This window comes from Bombus terrestris, chromosome 14 (genome assembly GCF_910591885.1).
Source record: "Bombus terrestris chromosome 14, iyBomTerr1.2, whole genome shotgun sequence".
NCBI lineage: Eukaryota > Metazoa > Arthropoda > Insecta > Hymenoptera > Apidae > Bombus > Bombus terrestris.
In genome coordinates, this window is record NC_063282.1 from 6,761,558 (window position 1) to 6,780,082 (window position 18,525).

The window sequence follows — 18,525 nt, forward strand, 5'->3', positions numbered from 1 at the left end:
GACCTCTTGTAATATTCCTACGCGTGTTCGAGTTCGTAAGGTCATTTATGGGACAGGTCCGTCTTACGACATTTATAAACCTGTTCCCCGAAAAGGATCGCTTTATACGAATATTTGCCACTGTTGTTCCGTGTGCATGAAAGATCGACGCTGTTCTTTGATCGACACTTTGTTGACTGGAAACCGAGAAGTTCTTTGGTCCTTTTGTCTCGGTATCTTGGTTCTTAGATTTTGGTTCCTTGGTTGCTGGATTGTTGTTGCTTGACTCTTAAGTCTTAGCTTCTTGATTCCTAGACCTGGCTTCTCTCTTTCTTGATCTTCGTTCCTCGGTTTCTTGACTTTTGACATTTACAACGTCAAAAGTTTGACATCACTGCTGCGAATTTGGTTGCTCATTTAAAATCAATCCTTTTGAGAACCGAGCGTTTTATCGATTATTAATAATATAAGCACAGTCGTTTGATGAGTGTAATGTACCAATGTCAGAAGATTGGTTTTATCAAAAGCAGATGTATTTATCGTTTAATTAGTAACTTGAGTAGTAAGGATAAAAATTAGTGCCAGCAATAGCGGTTAAACTAATTTTGCAAATTAATTTTGTTAATTAATATTAATATAATATTAAATAAATTTAATTAAATTTTTAGATTTTAGGTGAAATTTAATTTATAAATATATTAAATTTAATATTTATAAATATAATAAGATAAATAAATAGACTAGGATTAGATACCCTATTATATAAAATAATTATATTTAATTTATAAATAAATGTAGAATCATTAAAATTAAATTATATGACAGCTTTTCATTCTTATTAGAGAAATTTGTAGTTTAATTTGATAGTCCACGATAAGATAATTGATGATAAATGTGTAAATTTATAAAGTTTCATCCTTTAACTATGACTTGTCTAGAAAAATGTAAAATTATCTTATATATAATTATATTCATAAGAAGAATATATTTATCTATACGAATTTTACCACGCTATTTCAACAACAAAATGAGAAATAAAACAAACACTAAAATTCTTTTCCCACTTTCTATGCTGATTTAATATTATACTATTTCCTCCTCTTCTTTACTATATTGATACAAATGGCTATCCCCGTCCGTCCACCATAAAACGACCAAGCATTTATATCTCTTATATATCACAATTTCTTTTCATTTCCCATATCCACCAAATAAATCGGAAAAATATACAAAATACGTCATATTCGTTATACTCTTGTGAAATTATTTTCTTCGATTAAACTTGAACGGTTTTTGGACAGGAATTTTGCTTTGAATTGCAGAGGCCTTGGGCACCGGAAGTTCGTCATGGCAGAGCGAGGATGGCGGTGCAAATTCGCGACGTGGCGGAGAGACGCCGTCTTCTTGTGCAACACCGACATCGGCGAGCTTTCCGTCGGAGCCCGAGGTCGACGCCGACGTTGGTGTCAACGCCGACGGAACCAACGCTACCGCACCTTATCCTTGTCAATTCTGTGACCGCACATTTCCTCGACTTAGCTACCTGAAGAAGCACGAACAGGTACCTTGAATTTTGTTTTTTCATTTTCGAAGTTTCCAAGACTTCTTCGACTATGAGTAGGTATATTTGAGCATTTTAGAAACCGGATCGATCGATGAATTTTACATTCTTTATAAAATTATCGATTTCACATTATCCAGATACCTAAAGAAACACGAATATCAATATCAATGATTATTCATTCTTTCTTTTTCTTTTCTTTTCACTTTAAAATTTTTCATAATGTTTTCAATTATGAATAGCTATTGTTGAGTATTATTACTTGTTCCTCGACTGGCGTCGAGCCAACGATCGCGACAGTATAATGTTATTATTTGTTAAAACTTGAAGTATTTGCCGGATTAACTATTCCAAGAGATTTTAAGTATGAAGATTTAAATATACCTACTCCTAATGTAGCCCTAGCTAATCCCTCTTCGTGTTGCATTATATTTCATTGTAGTTGTTTTATTGTTGGTTCTATCACGTTCAGATCTGATGTATTGCAGTGGCTGATCACTCTCATATTATTTCTGAAAGGTAAACTTCAGCGTCGATAATTGATCACGATTTAACGTAATTGAAATTAAATAATTAACGAATAAAGGACTAAGAAATCTCAGATATACATGTAGCACAACCTATTTATAAGTAATATGACGCGAGAATACAATTAAATACAGAGTTGATTATTGCATAATTTAAAAAATGGAAGGAAACTCGTGGCTTTAGTTCCCTATAAAATTTATAATGCCGGGAACTTGCCATAATTGTAATGCGATTCTAAGATTCTAAACTAGCTCGGATTTTCTACTTGAACGATGCAGGGGTTTCTATCCGGCCCGTTGGATATTATTTTACAAATTCTAAATTATCGTCTTAATTTATTGTCCTAACAACTTTGCTCTGATTCAATTTAATGATCCGTTGTTTTCTGTGTCGAACCCATGTTGCCGCCAGCAATTGCATGAATCCCATTTACAAACAGGCAGTACAACTATTTACCTATACAGGCCAATTTGCATACCCACCAACTCGACCTTTTTCGATTGTTCTTTCCTCTCGTTTTGAAACCATTTAAGGTCTTTGTCAGGCATTTTTTCCTTTTTGTGTGTTCACGTTCTGTGTGTATCATATTCACCCGTTTCTTATTTCTCTATGAACCTTCTCAAAGGGTGTGTCACTCGTAAAAACTAGATAATTGATTAAAAATCAATTAAAAACAAATAAAATAAATTCGAACGTTCATTCTTAAAAGAAAAATCTATCTCGAAAAGATTAACTGCTAAGTCGAGAGCATCTTGAAAACCGGAAGTAACTGAACGTTCGCCCGCGGACGTTCCAGGCGTGTAAGACGCGTGGCCTCTTCGAATTTTTCTGTTTTGCATGGCGGTGGTATTAGGAGTAGCGCGACTCTTCCGCGTCTGAGTCGACGTCGGCGGGTCATCGTCGGGTCAAAATCTGTTCCATGGCCCATAACAGGTTGTACCGGTCAGGTTTGCTCCGTTCAGGTGGTTCTCCATGCTTCGGCTTCTCCTCTACGCTTTTCAAGCCTCGATAAAAGCCGCTTCCACATACGCGAGCTGAATCGCGCTTCGCTTCCAGCACAGATACGAGCCGGATAGCGGAGATAAATTTCGTTCAGCGGCTATGAAATCTTCCTCCGTTGCCTCCGGCATTCTTCCTCTTTGTCTCTCGTTTCTACGAGACCACGGAAGTCATACGATTGGTTGGATTAGAAAAATTTTAGAATCGCGCGGCATACCACTAGGAATGTTTAAATTTTCGCAATTTTTATTCTTTTCTTTGTTAACGTACGAGTGGGTTGATATACAGTACCTAGTAAGATTAAAGGATCGTTGAATTTCGAGCGAAACATTGTCGACGCTTGAACAACCATAGTTTCGTGAAAAAGAAATCGTACAACAGTAAAGAGCGAAGCCTCTGCTTCAATATACTTTGCGACGGCTGTTTTCCGTTTCTCGATGATCCCTTCTTTTGCCAAACGGAGCGAAAAACTGAAGTTGCTCTCTTTCTTCTCAAATTTTTGCAAATCCGAACGAGTTCTACGGAGTTTCTTCTATAACTGAAGACTGCGCATAGAAAACACCGTAAGTGCCAAGAAACAAGCGAATTAGTTGGATCATGTTGTACCCTTTTAATATTGTATTTAGAACAGGTGATCGGAATATGTTAAATGGAGTTTTAAAAAGTCGCAGATATTTGGATCAGTTCTGTTGATGTAGTAGGAGTATGTCCAATTTGTATGGCCTATTCTTAATCGAGTAACTTTATACTTTTACGGAATTTTCGTAGCTTGGTGGATTGTGAATTTTTCCATTCTTCGCTCCGTGATTCTCTCGTCGCATTGATACGGTATTCTTGTAGATCTTCGCAGAACATAGATTCATGATTTATTGTACATGCAATGGAACCAGCTTCGCTGTTGAGTCAGTTTCTGCATTACCTTCGACAGAAACACAAGACGATGATGGCATTGAGAAATACAAAACTTCTCTTTTCGCACGTTTCAGTATCGCATCCATTTCAATAATGTTGCAGATTATTTCGTTACTGAATTATTGTATTTCCAAATTTCGTGAAGCTAACACGACAGTTTCGATTGTTGTAACTTTTGCCGCATACGACATTTTTTATATCTTTTATATTTTTCACATTTTTCACTATGACTTGAGAACGTTTAAATCATTGCACAGTTGCACTATTAACATACAAACATCTATTAATCTCGTCGTATTTCAAAATTAGTTTTATCAGAAAAAAGTGACGTTTCCCTTTTTGGGGAGCTATTAAAATCCACATTAGGTGTTCCATGTTAGGCGCAGTTACTCTGAAATAGCATGCCGACATTAATACAATGTTACGGATTCCCGAGAACCGAGATCTATCTCTTTACTTTTTACGCACACCTCGTAATACGAACTTTCAAATTTTATCCAAATCCCTCATATTTCCTTCCTCGCATCCAAGAACCTCGTGAACGTCACGATACAGAGGTCTTCAAGAAGAAGGCGATCGCTTCGCCCTTCCGTCCGGAATTGTCTCTTCAAAGGAGCCGACGGCTCGAAAGTCGTACGTGCCGAGGTTATTTCGTTGGACGAAGACCGACACGAGAAAAAAAAAGGACAAAAAGATAGGGAAAAAAGAAAAGGAGAGCATAAAAAGAACTGTACAAAGAGAATGACCCGGCCCGTTCGCGATCATATCGGTCACACCGATCTACCTGGGTGACAACCACCGCGGGGAATTCCTCGACGAGCAACTTTCTTGCCCGTCAATTCTTTTGCTCTTCGAACCGCCAGCAAAGAATCTCTGATGAGTCGTGTTATTATTTTCTATCATATTGCCAATTTAATTTACAGCGTCACTTTGATCAACTTCATCGAGGATTGATATTAGCTCTTCACGGTTCGATGTCCAGTGTAATTTCTATTCTGGTAAGCTCAATGTCCAGTGTAACTGCTATTCTGGTAAGTCCAATGTCCACTCTACCTGGGCAATGATTTTATTTTAGTAGGTTCGGTGTTGCTGGACAAAGATCTTTTATCACATAAGTCCAATGTCCGTAAACGTGGTTTAAACTACGTCGTGTTTGATCTGTTTTTAAATGAGAAAAAGTTCACAGATACGTTAGCAATGTTCGATTAGAAAAGTCTCATATAAAATAAGTTAGTAGAAGTTCGATTGAAAAGATGGGAAAATTTGGAAAATGTTTCGTCATTGTATCACGGGTAATATTAAAACTTTCGATTCCCTTTTTTGATGTCGCAGAGCCACGGAGATCAAATGCCATACAAATGCAACTGGTGTGCCAGATTATTCAAACATAAACGCAGTAGAGATCGACACGTGAAACTTCATACAGGAGACCGAAGATATCGATGCACGCACTGCGACGCTGCTTTCTCCAGAAGGTAAGTGCGCATAGAAGTCTCTGCAGCATTTAACTTGGACGGTAAGTAGACTGCGGATTTTTATGCGTTTATGGGAAATTCGAAAGTGTAAAAATGCACAGAACGCGTATGATACAAGATACCCAAAGTATACTGTACATTATAATATTTAATGATCGGAATAAGTTTTTGATTAGATTCCATTCCTTTGGCTATAGGACCGAAAATATGAATTTGCATAAACATCCGCTGTCTAACAACGATCATCTCTCAAGGATAATTTGCGATCTCCGAGCAATTGATTCGTCCTTAAAAGGCTTCATCATTCCTCATTCTAATTATTCGCGAACTGGTTCATGTTTCAATTTGCTAGATTCAGAAGCAGTTTATCGTTTAGACTTGCGCATATTTTTAGATCTTCTTACGGTTATTTATATTTATTTATTTTTGTTAATATCAGAAAAAACCTTTTACCTTGATGTATTGAATATATACGTTAGTCTAACTAACTAAAGAACAACCTGTTCAAAATTGCCAGAAGCTGATAATTACGGCTGGCTTTTTTTCTTTGTCAAGATGCTATAAACTGTCAAATTAACAAATGACCCTAACAGTCGATGGGCAATGTAACACAAACAAATATAAAAAAAAGAAAACTGAAAAGTACTTTCCATTGAAACAGTGGCACCGTGGTGGACCCTTCGAGTTTCAAGAATTATAATAAGTCATTGATAAACATTGTGTGAAAGCAAGAAGAGATAAAGTATAGCCGATAGAAATGAAGCTACGTTTCTTTCAAAACCAAAAGTCTTTGCACATTAAAAATAATAAGTTTATTCCTTTTAGGTATAAGCATTTTATTAGGAAAGAAGAAGAAGAGACTCTTATTTTTCCCAACAAACTACTGACCATAAACTATAAACCATTAATGGAATAACTCTATCTTTCTATTTTTCTGGGAGTACACTTCTTCTTTATAATAATCTATACCATTTATTTATTTTACAGTCTTTTCGTACCTCTTTTGTATTTCTGTCGCACTTTCTGTACCTTACTTTTTATACTTCATTCGATCATATACTGTTAATCTTCAAACTAAATCTACTCGATCTCAGATTATGGAGAGTTGGTAGGCTTTTATGCAGTATGGTTGAAATTCGTAAGAAAATTTCACGTGACTCCTAATTCCAAGGGTTGATAAAATTCCTAAAGATAAATCGACGTACGCAACGCTAAACAACGATACGTATCCTCGTTAATCTAATCCAAAAGAGACAGAAAACCGGAAAGGCAAGTGGAAACGAAAATCGTGCGAAGGCCGATATTCCGGGGGACCGATCCATCGTTTGACAAATGAATAATGATCAAGCGACGACCGCGGCCCCGGCTGGCATTAGTCAAGCTTACTCTCTTACGTGACTCTTTCTGTTCCACCCTCTTTTCTCTCCCCTGCCCTCCTCCCTCCTTCGTTTCGTGCCGCCCCAAACGGCCTCTTTTCCTCTATCTTTATTTCTCCCTTTTCTCTTGCGTTCACTCGCGAGGTTATTGAAATGCTAAGCTGGTATAACCCGACTGGAGACCTGCAAGGGTGGCGAGCACACGCACCTTTTCGTCCTTTAAGTGTCGTCCACATGCTCTCTCCCTCTCTCTCTCTCTCTCTCTCTCTCTTTCTCTTCCTCTTTCTCTTTCGAATACATGGTCGCGATCATATACATATACATAGAACGAACGAATGGTGAATACAAGAAGAGAAGGGCCCCCCGTTTCTCTGTGCGTCTCCACCAGGTGAGTGGACAGGTAGGCGCATAGGTGTTACAGGACAACAGGTAGAACATTAGTCAAGTGCCTGGTTGCTGCTCGTCCACCGACGCGCTTCGTACACTTATGTCGCGGTCACGACTTCTGTCAAATAGGCTTTTTCCTAGGAGTTAATCCTACTACTTTCTCCCCCAGATAGTTTCCAGTCGATTATTATTATTGTTTATTTATTAACATGTAATCAAGTGCCCCGAAGCTGTCCATTCACCGATGCACTTTGTGCAGTTACGTCGCGGTCATGGATCGATCGCTTAGATAAGCTTCTTCTTCGGAGTTAATCCTGTCACGTTCTTTCTGACTCATTCGCGAGCTAGTTATTATTATTATTATTATTATTTATTTAGGAATCACAGAATGGGACTTGATTTTTTACAAAATATATCGGATTGAACAGGAAGTTGAAAAATGTGTTTCCTCTTTTACGTGTATTATTTTCAATCTGTGTACCATTGCTTTCAATGACTTTTCGCCATTTTCGCGATAACTTCATTATCTTTTGCTACACGTAAGCGAAATGTCACAAGCTACGAAATTAATGCTAACGTAACGATTGTCTAAATATTTGAACCGCTTCAGGAAATTTTCTATAGATTTAGTTTAAAAGAAAATATAGAGTCGTCAAAGAAGTTTTCTAAATCTGACAATCTGGTGATAACATAGGTATATTCAAAACGAGAAGTATATAGCAGATGTGTGGACGTACGAGGATGTCTGACCTTTCTTTTTTTTATTGGGCGTTTATTGCCGAAATTTAATTACAATGGTACATCTTGAACTTTATTATTGCCGTGCTCTAGCAACTAATAATAATTATTTTACTTAACTTAAATCTGTTTATATAGTCTGTTAACGTTAAAAAGTATCTTCAGTTTGGACGAAATACGAAAGAAGAAAGTCTTATTAATATGTACAATTTCTCATTTAAATCTTATGTTAAGAAGATATTTACGACATTACAGATTCTTTCTGTTTGTTAAGACTAGAACAAGATTGAAATACAGTTGCGAATTACAATGAATGCAATTTTGAAACACAAGATTGGCGATTCAGACATCTTAGAGCATTTGTCGGATTACTTAATGATTTATTGAATGGAAATATTAATATAATAAGAAAATCAACATGGAGTTTATATTTTTTCATAGCCCAAAAAACACAGTTTTAAGGGGAAACTTAATCTTTTGCAAACTCTAATTTTTTCCATTCGAAAGGAGAAATATTTTGTTCATTGTATATTCAGTTTTATTTTAATATTATAACAAACCTAAAAATAGGGTTGTGTTCATAATTATTCACCGCACCTGCATATATCATACGAAAAAATTTTAAAATTTGTTATAAATAATATCATCAACATTGTAAGTCGTAATGCTGAAAAGAAGAAGATTACGGTGAAAGTAACGATGAGAAGCCTCCTTATTTTGAAATTAATTTGAAACTATGGCATTACAATGAAAGTACTTACAATTACATGGTTTGATGATGCACAAAGAGAATATAATTCAACGTAATTCGATATATTAACAAAATTTGATTTACAAGTACAGAAGTTGCAATTTCCAGAAAAAAGGGGCATGTTTTGTGTTTTAAATTCCCAGTGTTCGGATACCAATATTTTACAAGGGCTATTACAGCGTTTCTCTTTAATCTGACCAAGGATGAAAATAAAAAGTCGTAACAAAGACTTAGCCTGTCAGCCATTATTACAATCGCATTGCTGGATCTTTACGCCACATCTCTATTCGTTCTCCGGCTCGACCGTCGGCTTGGGTGACCCAACAAAAGGGTGAAAACCCCTGTGGTTCTTACATAGATGCCGCAGCCACGAGAGATCTGAATACGCTATCGAGATCGATCAATATACACTCCCGACCAGCTCTTATCGCTAGATCATCTGTCGTAAGAGGAAAATAAAATCAATCTTCTCTCTTCTAATTTGACGAAAATTATTCTGGCGTCTAATATTCAGGTACTCTAAATATATCAGTACATGTCAATTAATTCGATGTCCTTTTAAAGAAAATACAAATTTTATGTGTGTATCGCGGAATATTTACCACTAAAATTTTGAATAAAAAATGTTACTGTTATCGGCCATTAATAACAGAGTTCTGATCATACAATTTGATCAGTTTTAGTTTCAATGCAATGTTTTTAAATTCTGATCATGTCAAATAGTTGACTGCGTATTAGTAAAAATCCTGTTCTTCGTTGAATTTATTCCAGTAATACTAGATTTATATTACATTTATAATGCCTTCATATTGAATTATCTTTCCTTATATATTATTTTGCAACCTTCCACTTTTTCTAAATAACTTTTCAATCTGAGTCACATAATTCTTCCAACACGAGTAACTAAGTAGAGTTAGATTCTTGTTTCAAATGCGGCGAATACTTCGACATGAGAAGACACCTCTTCATCGCCACTTTCGTTCACTATTTCCATTTTTATAGAATCGTCATTGTTATCGTCTTTATCGTAATGATCTCATCTGAAGTCAATCTCATCTCTAATGGATTATTTTCAATATCATATGTTTGTTTTTTAATGTCTGCGATTGTGACTTTTCCAACATCGTGTATTCTTGCTAATTCTATTCCACTTAAGCTACTTTCGAGTTTTTTAATCACGTCGTATTTCATTTTAATAGTTATAAGACTATTAATCTCGTACTAAATTCTTATAGTCAAAATTCACTCGATCGAATAACAGAATACATTGCGTACGAACGCTAGTAAAGTATATACATATTTGAAACGTAAAAAGGCATCGATGATTTACCATTATATATTACCGTGAAATATTATATATGAAAATTAGGTTATTCGGGCAATAAATGTTCGTACAAAGGAAACTCTACTATATTAAGAAAGCAGTAATTAATATATTTGTAATGATACCTGTATAGTAATAATAATAATCTTTTGCTCCAAAGTACCTTACTTTCGGTATTCACAAATAGTTGCACGTTCCACGAAGAGCAACGCGATGAATATGTTCTTCTCAGTTCTCCAGACAGTCAACTCTAAACTAGAATATCAGATCGATTCATGAAAGAGACTTCTAAAGCTTTTCCAACTCGTCTATCTCCATACTAATATTCATACACTCCTTTTTCATAATTCTTCTGAAACATCGATATATAGCTGCATGAATATGCACATCATTTCTAAATGCACGTCGTTATCGTGGCTTAAGCCAACCTGCATAATAAACATTTTGAAGAAACCGCAAGTCTCGGAACGTCTACCTGAGAACGTAAGAAAATAATCATTCTCGTCAATATCGATCCGCGTTCCCGATTTTTTACCGAAATTTCGCCAAAGCAAAGTCGCACGAGAGACGATACACGCGATAATAGGACGACCAAAGCGTAACCAGTCGATAATCCTGGCACACACATGAATTATTCAAACGCAAAGTGCAAGAGCGAATTTGCCGTCTGTCTTCGTTTCTGAACGAACCGAGACACTGACCGGTTGGACCGAACCGGTGACCTCACCTTATAACGGATTTAGTTTTCCACCGACTCGATGAATTATTCATTTGTCCAACGACACATGCACAGGGGGGAAATCGTTGACCTATCCATCCGCGTCTCTTTATTTTTGTCAACGTGTCATAGACGAGAAGCGATATTCTCCGGAAATTCGCGATACGAGGATTTTGATGTCAGCCATGATCGTTCCGTCGTTATTCGTCGTGGTTTATGACTGGAGAGTAACGTTTTTATCTTCAGCTTTTCTCGATATTATTAGAAGCTGTCGATGTATATCTCTGGTTTAAACGAAGAAGAAATTGTTAGGGGTAAAACGTAGATTTTCGTAGATTTTTGTCATACATTTTTGTGGCATTCGTTCTTTGTTATTTCGCATTAATTTATTCCACATTTTCTTAGAAAGGTATTTTTCTTTGAATTTATTCATTATAGATTTTTCAATGTCTTTGTGGTGGTTCGAATAAGAGGCAATTTTGTCGTGGATAAGATCATAAGTTTCCATAATCTTCGCCTTAAATTCTTAGATTATTAAATTTCTGAAATTCTCCTAATCGATATCTAGTATAATAGTCATCTTTTTAGAAAAGTATATGTTCAATTTCCAGCGATCATCTGAAGATCCACATGAAGACCCACGACACCCAGAAGCCGTATCAGTGCACAGCATGTTCCAGAGGTTACAACACAGCAGCCGCTCTAACATCCCACATGCAGTCTCACAAAAAACAATCCCAAGGAACTTCCAGGCTTCAAGACATTGATTATGGTAGAAGAAGCGTGTCTTCTCATAGTACATCGTCTCCACCAGTACCAAGCTCCCCATCGCCATCTTTAAACCTTTTGTTGAATCCAAAGGCTGGCTTAAAAAGTTCCCAAGGAAGTGCTTCGACAACTCCAATTTTGAGTTCACCATTAAAATTAGCTTGCATGTACTGTACCAGAGATTCCTTTAGTTGCATGCAACAGCTGCAAATGCACGTGCATACTATGCATCAAGCTATCCTTAGTGGAGAAACTGTTGCAGTATCCCCATCAACAAATAGAACCAACGAACAGATGAGTTATCAACGTGAAAAAACTCTGGATAGACCAGAAGGATCATCTAAAGAACAGGAAAGAAAGTATCAGGATGATTCAGAGAGATCTATTGAGAAAGATCACTATGAAAATACATTTACATGCAATCAGTGTACTATGAAGTTCTCTACGTTAGACTCTTTGAGAGATCATCTGATCTCAATTCATAGAACCGATGGTTTTAATTCTACTTTAATGATGTGCCCTCTCTGCGGCATTCCTTGTGCTTCTGCAGCAGCCTACGCGGAGCACTATGTCCTCCAACATTGTGAGAATCGAAGAGTAGATCCATTGGAGGTTAAAAGTTATATAGATTCCAAGATGAATGGAAGCAACGAAACTAAGAGTCCGAGGAATCAGAAATATAGGGAGCAAACTTCTTCTGAGCCAGCTGATTTGACCAACAAGCATTCCACCAGTACAGTCAGCAATTATACAGCTGGTACGCTATTTTGTGGACAATGTAGAGCTGCATTGAAAGACTTCGAGTCATTCAGAGAACACCTAGCTAGACATCTTCAGGCTGATCATAGAAATGACGTTATTAGACATCCTTGTCCAAAGTGTGAAGCTACTTTTCAAGATAGGGAGAACATGTTGGTACACTTGACGAAGCATTATTTGAGTCAGATTAGTAAAGAATATGCTTGCGGTGCTTGCAAGAAGCTGTATCCCCATCCGGACCTCCTCCAAAGACATTTACTTGACAGCCATGCTCATCATCTCTATAGATGCGCCCTGTGCAGAGATACTTTTGATTCTAGAGTGGCAATACAGGTCCATTTCGCTGTAAAACACAGTCAAGAATGCAGTATTTATAGATGCAATGCTTGCACAGTGTCTAATAATGAAAATTCACCAGGAAATGCGCCAGGGGAGGGTAAAAGCTTCTTCAGAAGTGAATCCGAAATGGCAAGCCATGTGAGAAATGTTCATGCACCACCTACAGTATCTAACAACAATCCTATCGTTACAAGTCCGGCCTCCACTCCGGGAATAACTGGAAATTCAGGACCAAGATGCGTTTTCTGTGGAACTTACTGCAGTTCTGAGCTGGAACTACAGCTCCACTTGGCTAGCCACTCTGCTAATTTATACAGGTGCCCAATTTGTAGAGAGGGATTTGCTGTGGAGTTTTTACTAGACAGGCATATTGCTCAAGTGCATCATTCTAGTGATCATCAAGGTGCTATAAGGAATAATTCTCGGGAGAATGGAAGGATTGATAGACTACCCAGATTACAGGAAGAAGTACGTAATGTTTAAGTAAAGAGTAAAGAAAAGAATGCTTCTTGATCTAGATTAGAGCATTTAATATTATTATTACCGAATATTAATTCAATATCTTCTAAGAAAACAGCAAGTATATATCTAATTAATAAAGTCAATTCTTCAGATTCTAATCTAGTTAATCTTCTCATCTTCTCAAACTTTAACCAATGTTTTCCAATTACAGGGCAAATCTCAAAAGAGAGGCCGCTCTCCAGCCTCCAGTAACAACAATTCTCTGAACCAACGCGATAATAATAATAAACGTCCACATTACTCAAATCCATCTGCTCAGCAGTGTGATCTCTGTGAAAGGGGAGAGTTTTCCAACGAGGCAGAACTGCAAGCCCACAAGAAACTTGCTCACACTCCATCTAAGCTCCCAAACAAATCCATATCAAATCTCAGCATGTCTTGCGCATATTGCGGGGAAGTATGTCGTTCTAGAACTGACCTGGAGTCCCACACAAGGATCCAACATGCATCGAACGAACCTGGTGGTCGGCACAAGTGTAACATATGCGACGAAGTCTGTCCATCAGGGGCAACTCTTGCAGAACATAAATTGCAGAAACATTGCAAGATTCAATTAAGTGACACATGCATCGTTTGTCGAGGAAATCTAGCTTCAGAGTCACAGTTTCTGGAACATGTGCAAAGACATAGCCTGGAGAACGTGGATCCTCAGCAAAGATTAGATGGTTCTCTTCCCCATCTCCCTGCAGCTTGCGTAGTTTGTAGACAGACATTGATTAGTGATTTGGAGTGTCGTCTTCACGCCAGACACCACTTGAGAGCTTCTACTGGTTCTCACAGTGTAACATCCAGCCCCAGTCCCAACCAAAAGAACCAGAATCCTAGCTGTTGCCTTTGTTTAAGAGATTATTTAGCTGATGACTTTGTCAATTTGCCTCCAAGTCATATAAGCGGTGGAGGACAGTCTTTAAGGGTCTGCAAGTCATGCTACATTCGTCACTCTCAGGGTTTACCTATCTTGAATTCACCTTATGAGCCTGCTAGATCTAAATGTGACGGTACTTGGGCATCCAATAACAAAGATGGACAATGGGATGGATCAAGGGATACATGGGAGTCAGAGAACAGATTTAAGGAAGACAGAAACGAGGTAAGTGATAACAAAAGATTGTCAGGGTTGTGGGGTGAAGTTTGAAACTTCTAAAGAGGTGGAAAAACATCATTTAGTAGAATACGAGAAACCTGGATCTATGCCGGACACGTATACGTGTATAGAGTGTCAGGTAACAGAGATAATAATAAATAGACCATAATAATAAAATTTTGCGTTAGGAATTTAATACTGGAAACATTTGTTTCTTTTCTCAGATATCGTTGCCAACAGAAGCAAAAATTCAACAGCATATAAAGAAGGAACAGCTGGAGATGTCCGGAAAAACTTCCATAGAGGCTTTACGATGTCATCTGTGTCTTTTTGAAGCTAGCAGTCCCTTACAATTGCAAAGCCATTTGATAGAGCACACTTTTGCAGGATGTGCCGCTCTCAGCTGTTACATTTGCCAGTCTCTCTTCACTGCTCCTATCGGCCTCCAGGTATGATAAGAAGCATCATTCTTCATCTGATTACTATCATTATTTTTGAAAATATTTATTTTATTTCGACAAAAACTTTTATTTCATTTCTTCTGAAACTTCGCTCTTATTTCTTAGTTTCTTACAACTTTAATTTATCAATGTCAAATTATACTTATAGAAAGACTCCAAATAACCTTAATCTTTCATTTTTAGAGCCATATGCTTCAAGAGCATGGCCTGGGTGCTCGTCCCTACGATTGTTCTCAATGCACGCTCAAGTTCTTCTTCAGAGCAGAATTGGACCATCACATGCTAACATTTCATCGACCTGGAGATGCGTGTTCACCGGATGACAAGGCAGAAAATACTGGGGAAACGAAAGCAAGAGACGCTGAAGAAAGGAACTGTGGTGAAGAAATAACCGTAAAGGAAGAAATAGTTTCAGAAATAGTTGCAGACGAAGAAGAAGAAATCAACGTGGACGAACAAGTGGAAGAGAACGATCAAAAGGCGAACAAGCAAGCAGAAATTGAGACGAAATTAAAAACTGAACTTGTGGAGGAATCTGCTGCAGAAAAGATGAAATCGTGATCGTTATTTGTTAATCGAGGAAGTAAAACGTTTAAATAATTATCTTGAAATTGGTCCAGGACGAAGATGAACAACGACGAGATTACCGACATACTCCTGGACTAAATCAGATTTTGTATTAATTTTACCTTTAACCCCTTCGCGTACTTTAGCGAGTCTGACTCGCGATATTCATGTTTGGGCCAAAATCTTCATCGCGAGTCTGACTCGCTAAAGTACGGGAAGGGGTTAATAGGCAGAGTGATAAGATGTTGATTTATCCTTTTGGGTAATTTATTATTTCTTTTATTATACAGTTAAATTTTATTAATTTAGAGTTACTAGTTAGTAGTTAGTAGTTAATAAAATTTCATTCCGATGCTGTATGAAAAATTACTGCGAGGAATATTACATTTGGGATTATGTTTAATTAATGTATTTTTGCAAGAATGTTCTATATTTACATAGTTCACGTGAATTTTTATTGTATCAATAATTGATCTTCAGGATAATTATAGATTATGCAAGATTGTTATTACCCTAAGATAATTTTTTGCGTTAGATTGCAAGCCTAATTTTATTTTATGGTACAGCATACATTGCAATTCAATTTATTATTATATATTATGTTAAATAATTTATATAATATAATAAAAAATCTGGAATGTGGATAATATTTTACATTATATTTTGTTATTTTAGACTTTAGATATTCGTGAATTTTACGTTGTTAATATGTAATTTTATTTTGTGTTAAATTTTTACTATAAATCGCAGCGTTGAATTTCATCGTCCAACAACTGTTGGAGTTGATATTGCATAATATGATACTCCTTACATAGGAAGTGTATATTCTACGATCAACTTGGACGAACTTTGTAACATAAAGGCAACGTTATTTCTTATTAAAGGAATGAAAAAAGATGAAAAGAGCGTCTATTTGCAGATACAACTTGTAAATACGTTGAATAATATTAGAATGTATTGTTAGTCAGCGTTTTATTGACTTTGATCGATACCATAAGCGGCGATTATTGTTTAAAGTAAGCAGAATGCAATAAATTGTCCACTAGGCTTAGTTAGTTGATAAGATAGTTCTTTACAAAATAAATTATTGTTCTAAATCAACAGCTCTTACCGCTTTTCCTTTCCCATTTTAGTTAACGATACCTAAACTAATTATTAAACGATAAAATAGTGTTATACTATTATTTATATTGTTATTATATAATTATTAACTATCCTTTTTCAGACATATGACAGATAAAACTTAACAACTTTCCTTAAAGATAAGAAGAAGATGACCTCATCTTTTATAATGTAAGTAATTTCTAGTTCCAGGATTGCAACACAATTAATAGCAATATGTTTGTGCTTAATGTTTATGAGATAGTTGTTTGTCAATTACTGGCCTTTAACATTTGGATAATAACCGTTTAGAAAAATTAGAAAAGCTAGCAATCGCGGAAATATTGTAGAATCGCAATACTCTTGTTACTGGTGTATTATAAAAAGATCTTCATAAACGTTCAATAAAAGTTAATCAAGTGATTAATTAATTGACAGCCCGCCCAGTATTTCTAGAATTACCGATACCAATCTTTTAATGAGAAGTATTTTAATGAGAGACTATAATGCAAACTATTATACCTGTTTAAGATTAAATTAGTTGTAAGTTTGAATAATTCATCTGTCCTAGTCCCTCACTGTCTATCTGTCCTATTGTCGTTCATATCATCTGTCCTCGTCGCACATTGATGCCTTCCTTATTCCACTCGGGCCTTACTCTGTCCTTGTTGCACACTGATGCTTTCCTTGTCTACGAACATGTAATGTGTCGCCATCTACTGCCGGATACACCAAGTTACGGATCTTACCGCTCGTGCTAGATGGCAGCACATGGATTCGTAGTACACAAGGAAAGCATCAATGTGCGACAAGGACAGATGAAGCAAACAACGATAGAAAGAAAGATGGACAGTGTGCAACAAAGACAGACGATACAGACGATAGTAGAAAGAACGAGTGACAGTGTGCGACAAAGACAGATGATGTGAACGACAATAGGAGAGATAAATAGTGTGAGACTAGGACAGGTGAATTATTCAAACTTACAACTAATTTAATCGCAAGTAAGGCTATTTTTTGAGTTTCTCCTTCCCAAATTTTATGTTAAAGTCCCTCGTGCGATACGCCTCATTGAAGGATTGAAGTTAGTAGTTCTAGAAATGCTGGGCAGACTATTAAATAACCAGTCACTTGATTATGACCTTGATTATAACTTTCATTGAACGTGTATTAAAGTCTTTTTATAATATATATACTATATAAAAGTTAAAATTTAGCAATATCTTCACGATTATTAATCCATCTTACCTAACTAATGTTATAAGCGTGTAATACAATATATTTGTTAACTGATCCTTATAAACTTTAGTTTATTCTTTTATATTTAATTTCTACATAGTAATATAATATCAACAATATGTTTTATAATATATTTATGATATGTATGTATATGTATAACATTTATTTTAAGAGTGTATAAAATATATGAAACAATTTACGGGACGTCTTTCGTCTTCTTGTCTTTGATGAGAAATTCGTGTAATTTGACGAAAATTTCTTCTCGACTGGTTAATGTGCCCATAATTCTTTTTCCTAATTTTATTAAATGGTCATTATCCAAATTCGTTGTTAAATGTTAAAGCCTAACACAGTTGTAACTCTCTTGTATTCAATTTAAAATATTCGAAGATAAGGGAAAGTAATATTTCTTTTTATGTGCTGTATAATTGCTTTTGCTGCAACATCAGGAAACTGCAACAGGAATCACGAAATCTTCACCACATCAAGAAAATTAGTTGTTGTTAGTTCTAAATGTTTTATAGCTATGTTTATGATTTTCAGTATATTTATATTATAAGAAGTACTAAAAAAGTTATTAATTCTGTTAATATTGTAAGAATAGTGGCTATTAATTTCTAATAGTATTTACTATAATACTATAGTATAGAAGAAATGCTTGTATAATAATTATTGTTTCAACCGTTCGCGGAGAGACGCGATCGCGAGATAACGCGTCAACGAGAGTCGTAAATTCTCGTTACGATTAAACAATCGACGCCACGAACTGATTGATCCCCTATTTCTATTACGAGAATAGAGGTGGTTAGGTTTGAGTGTATACGAATAACTACACTGGGTTGGTTGATAAAAGTTTAATAAAAATAACGAAACAACAAGTTCAACCAAAGATCAACAATTAAAAACAAAAAGATAACAGTCAAGGTTTGGTTAGCGG

General features: G+C 36.1%; 1 protein-coding gene across 2 annotated transcripts in view; it reads left to right on the forward strand.

Annotated features, from left to right (window-relative positions):
- The window catches only part of LOC100646561 (zinc finger protein 423 homolog), a 133,272-nt gene extending 116,923 nt beyond the window's left edge, over window positions 1–16,349 (forward strand). For both annotated transcript variants that reach the window (XM_012316315.3, XM_048412013.1), the window contains 7 exons: window positions 1,302–1,540; window positions 4,903–4,977; window positions 5,312–5,454; window positions 11,360–13,082; window positions 13,288–14,226; window positions 14,445–14,669; window positions 14,865–16,349. In XM_012316315.3, coding sequence (XP_012171705.2) covers window positions 1,302–1,540; window positions 4,903–4,977; window positions 5,312–5,454; window positions 11,360–13,082; window positions 13,288–14,226; window positions 14,445–14,669; window positions 14,865–15,242 — 3,722 coding nt within the window. In that variant the 3' untranslated portion in view covers window positions 15,243–16,349. The remainder of the gene's footprint in view (window positions 1–1,301; window positions 1,541–4,902; window positions 4,978–5,311; window positions 5,455–11,359; window positions 13,083–13,287; window positions 14,227–14,444; window positions 14,670–14,864) is intronic.
- Window positions 16,350–18,525: the final 2,176 nt, after the last annotated feature.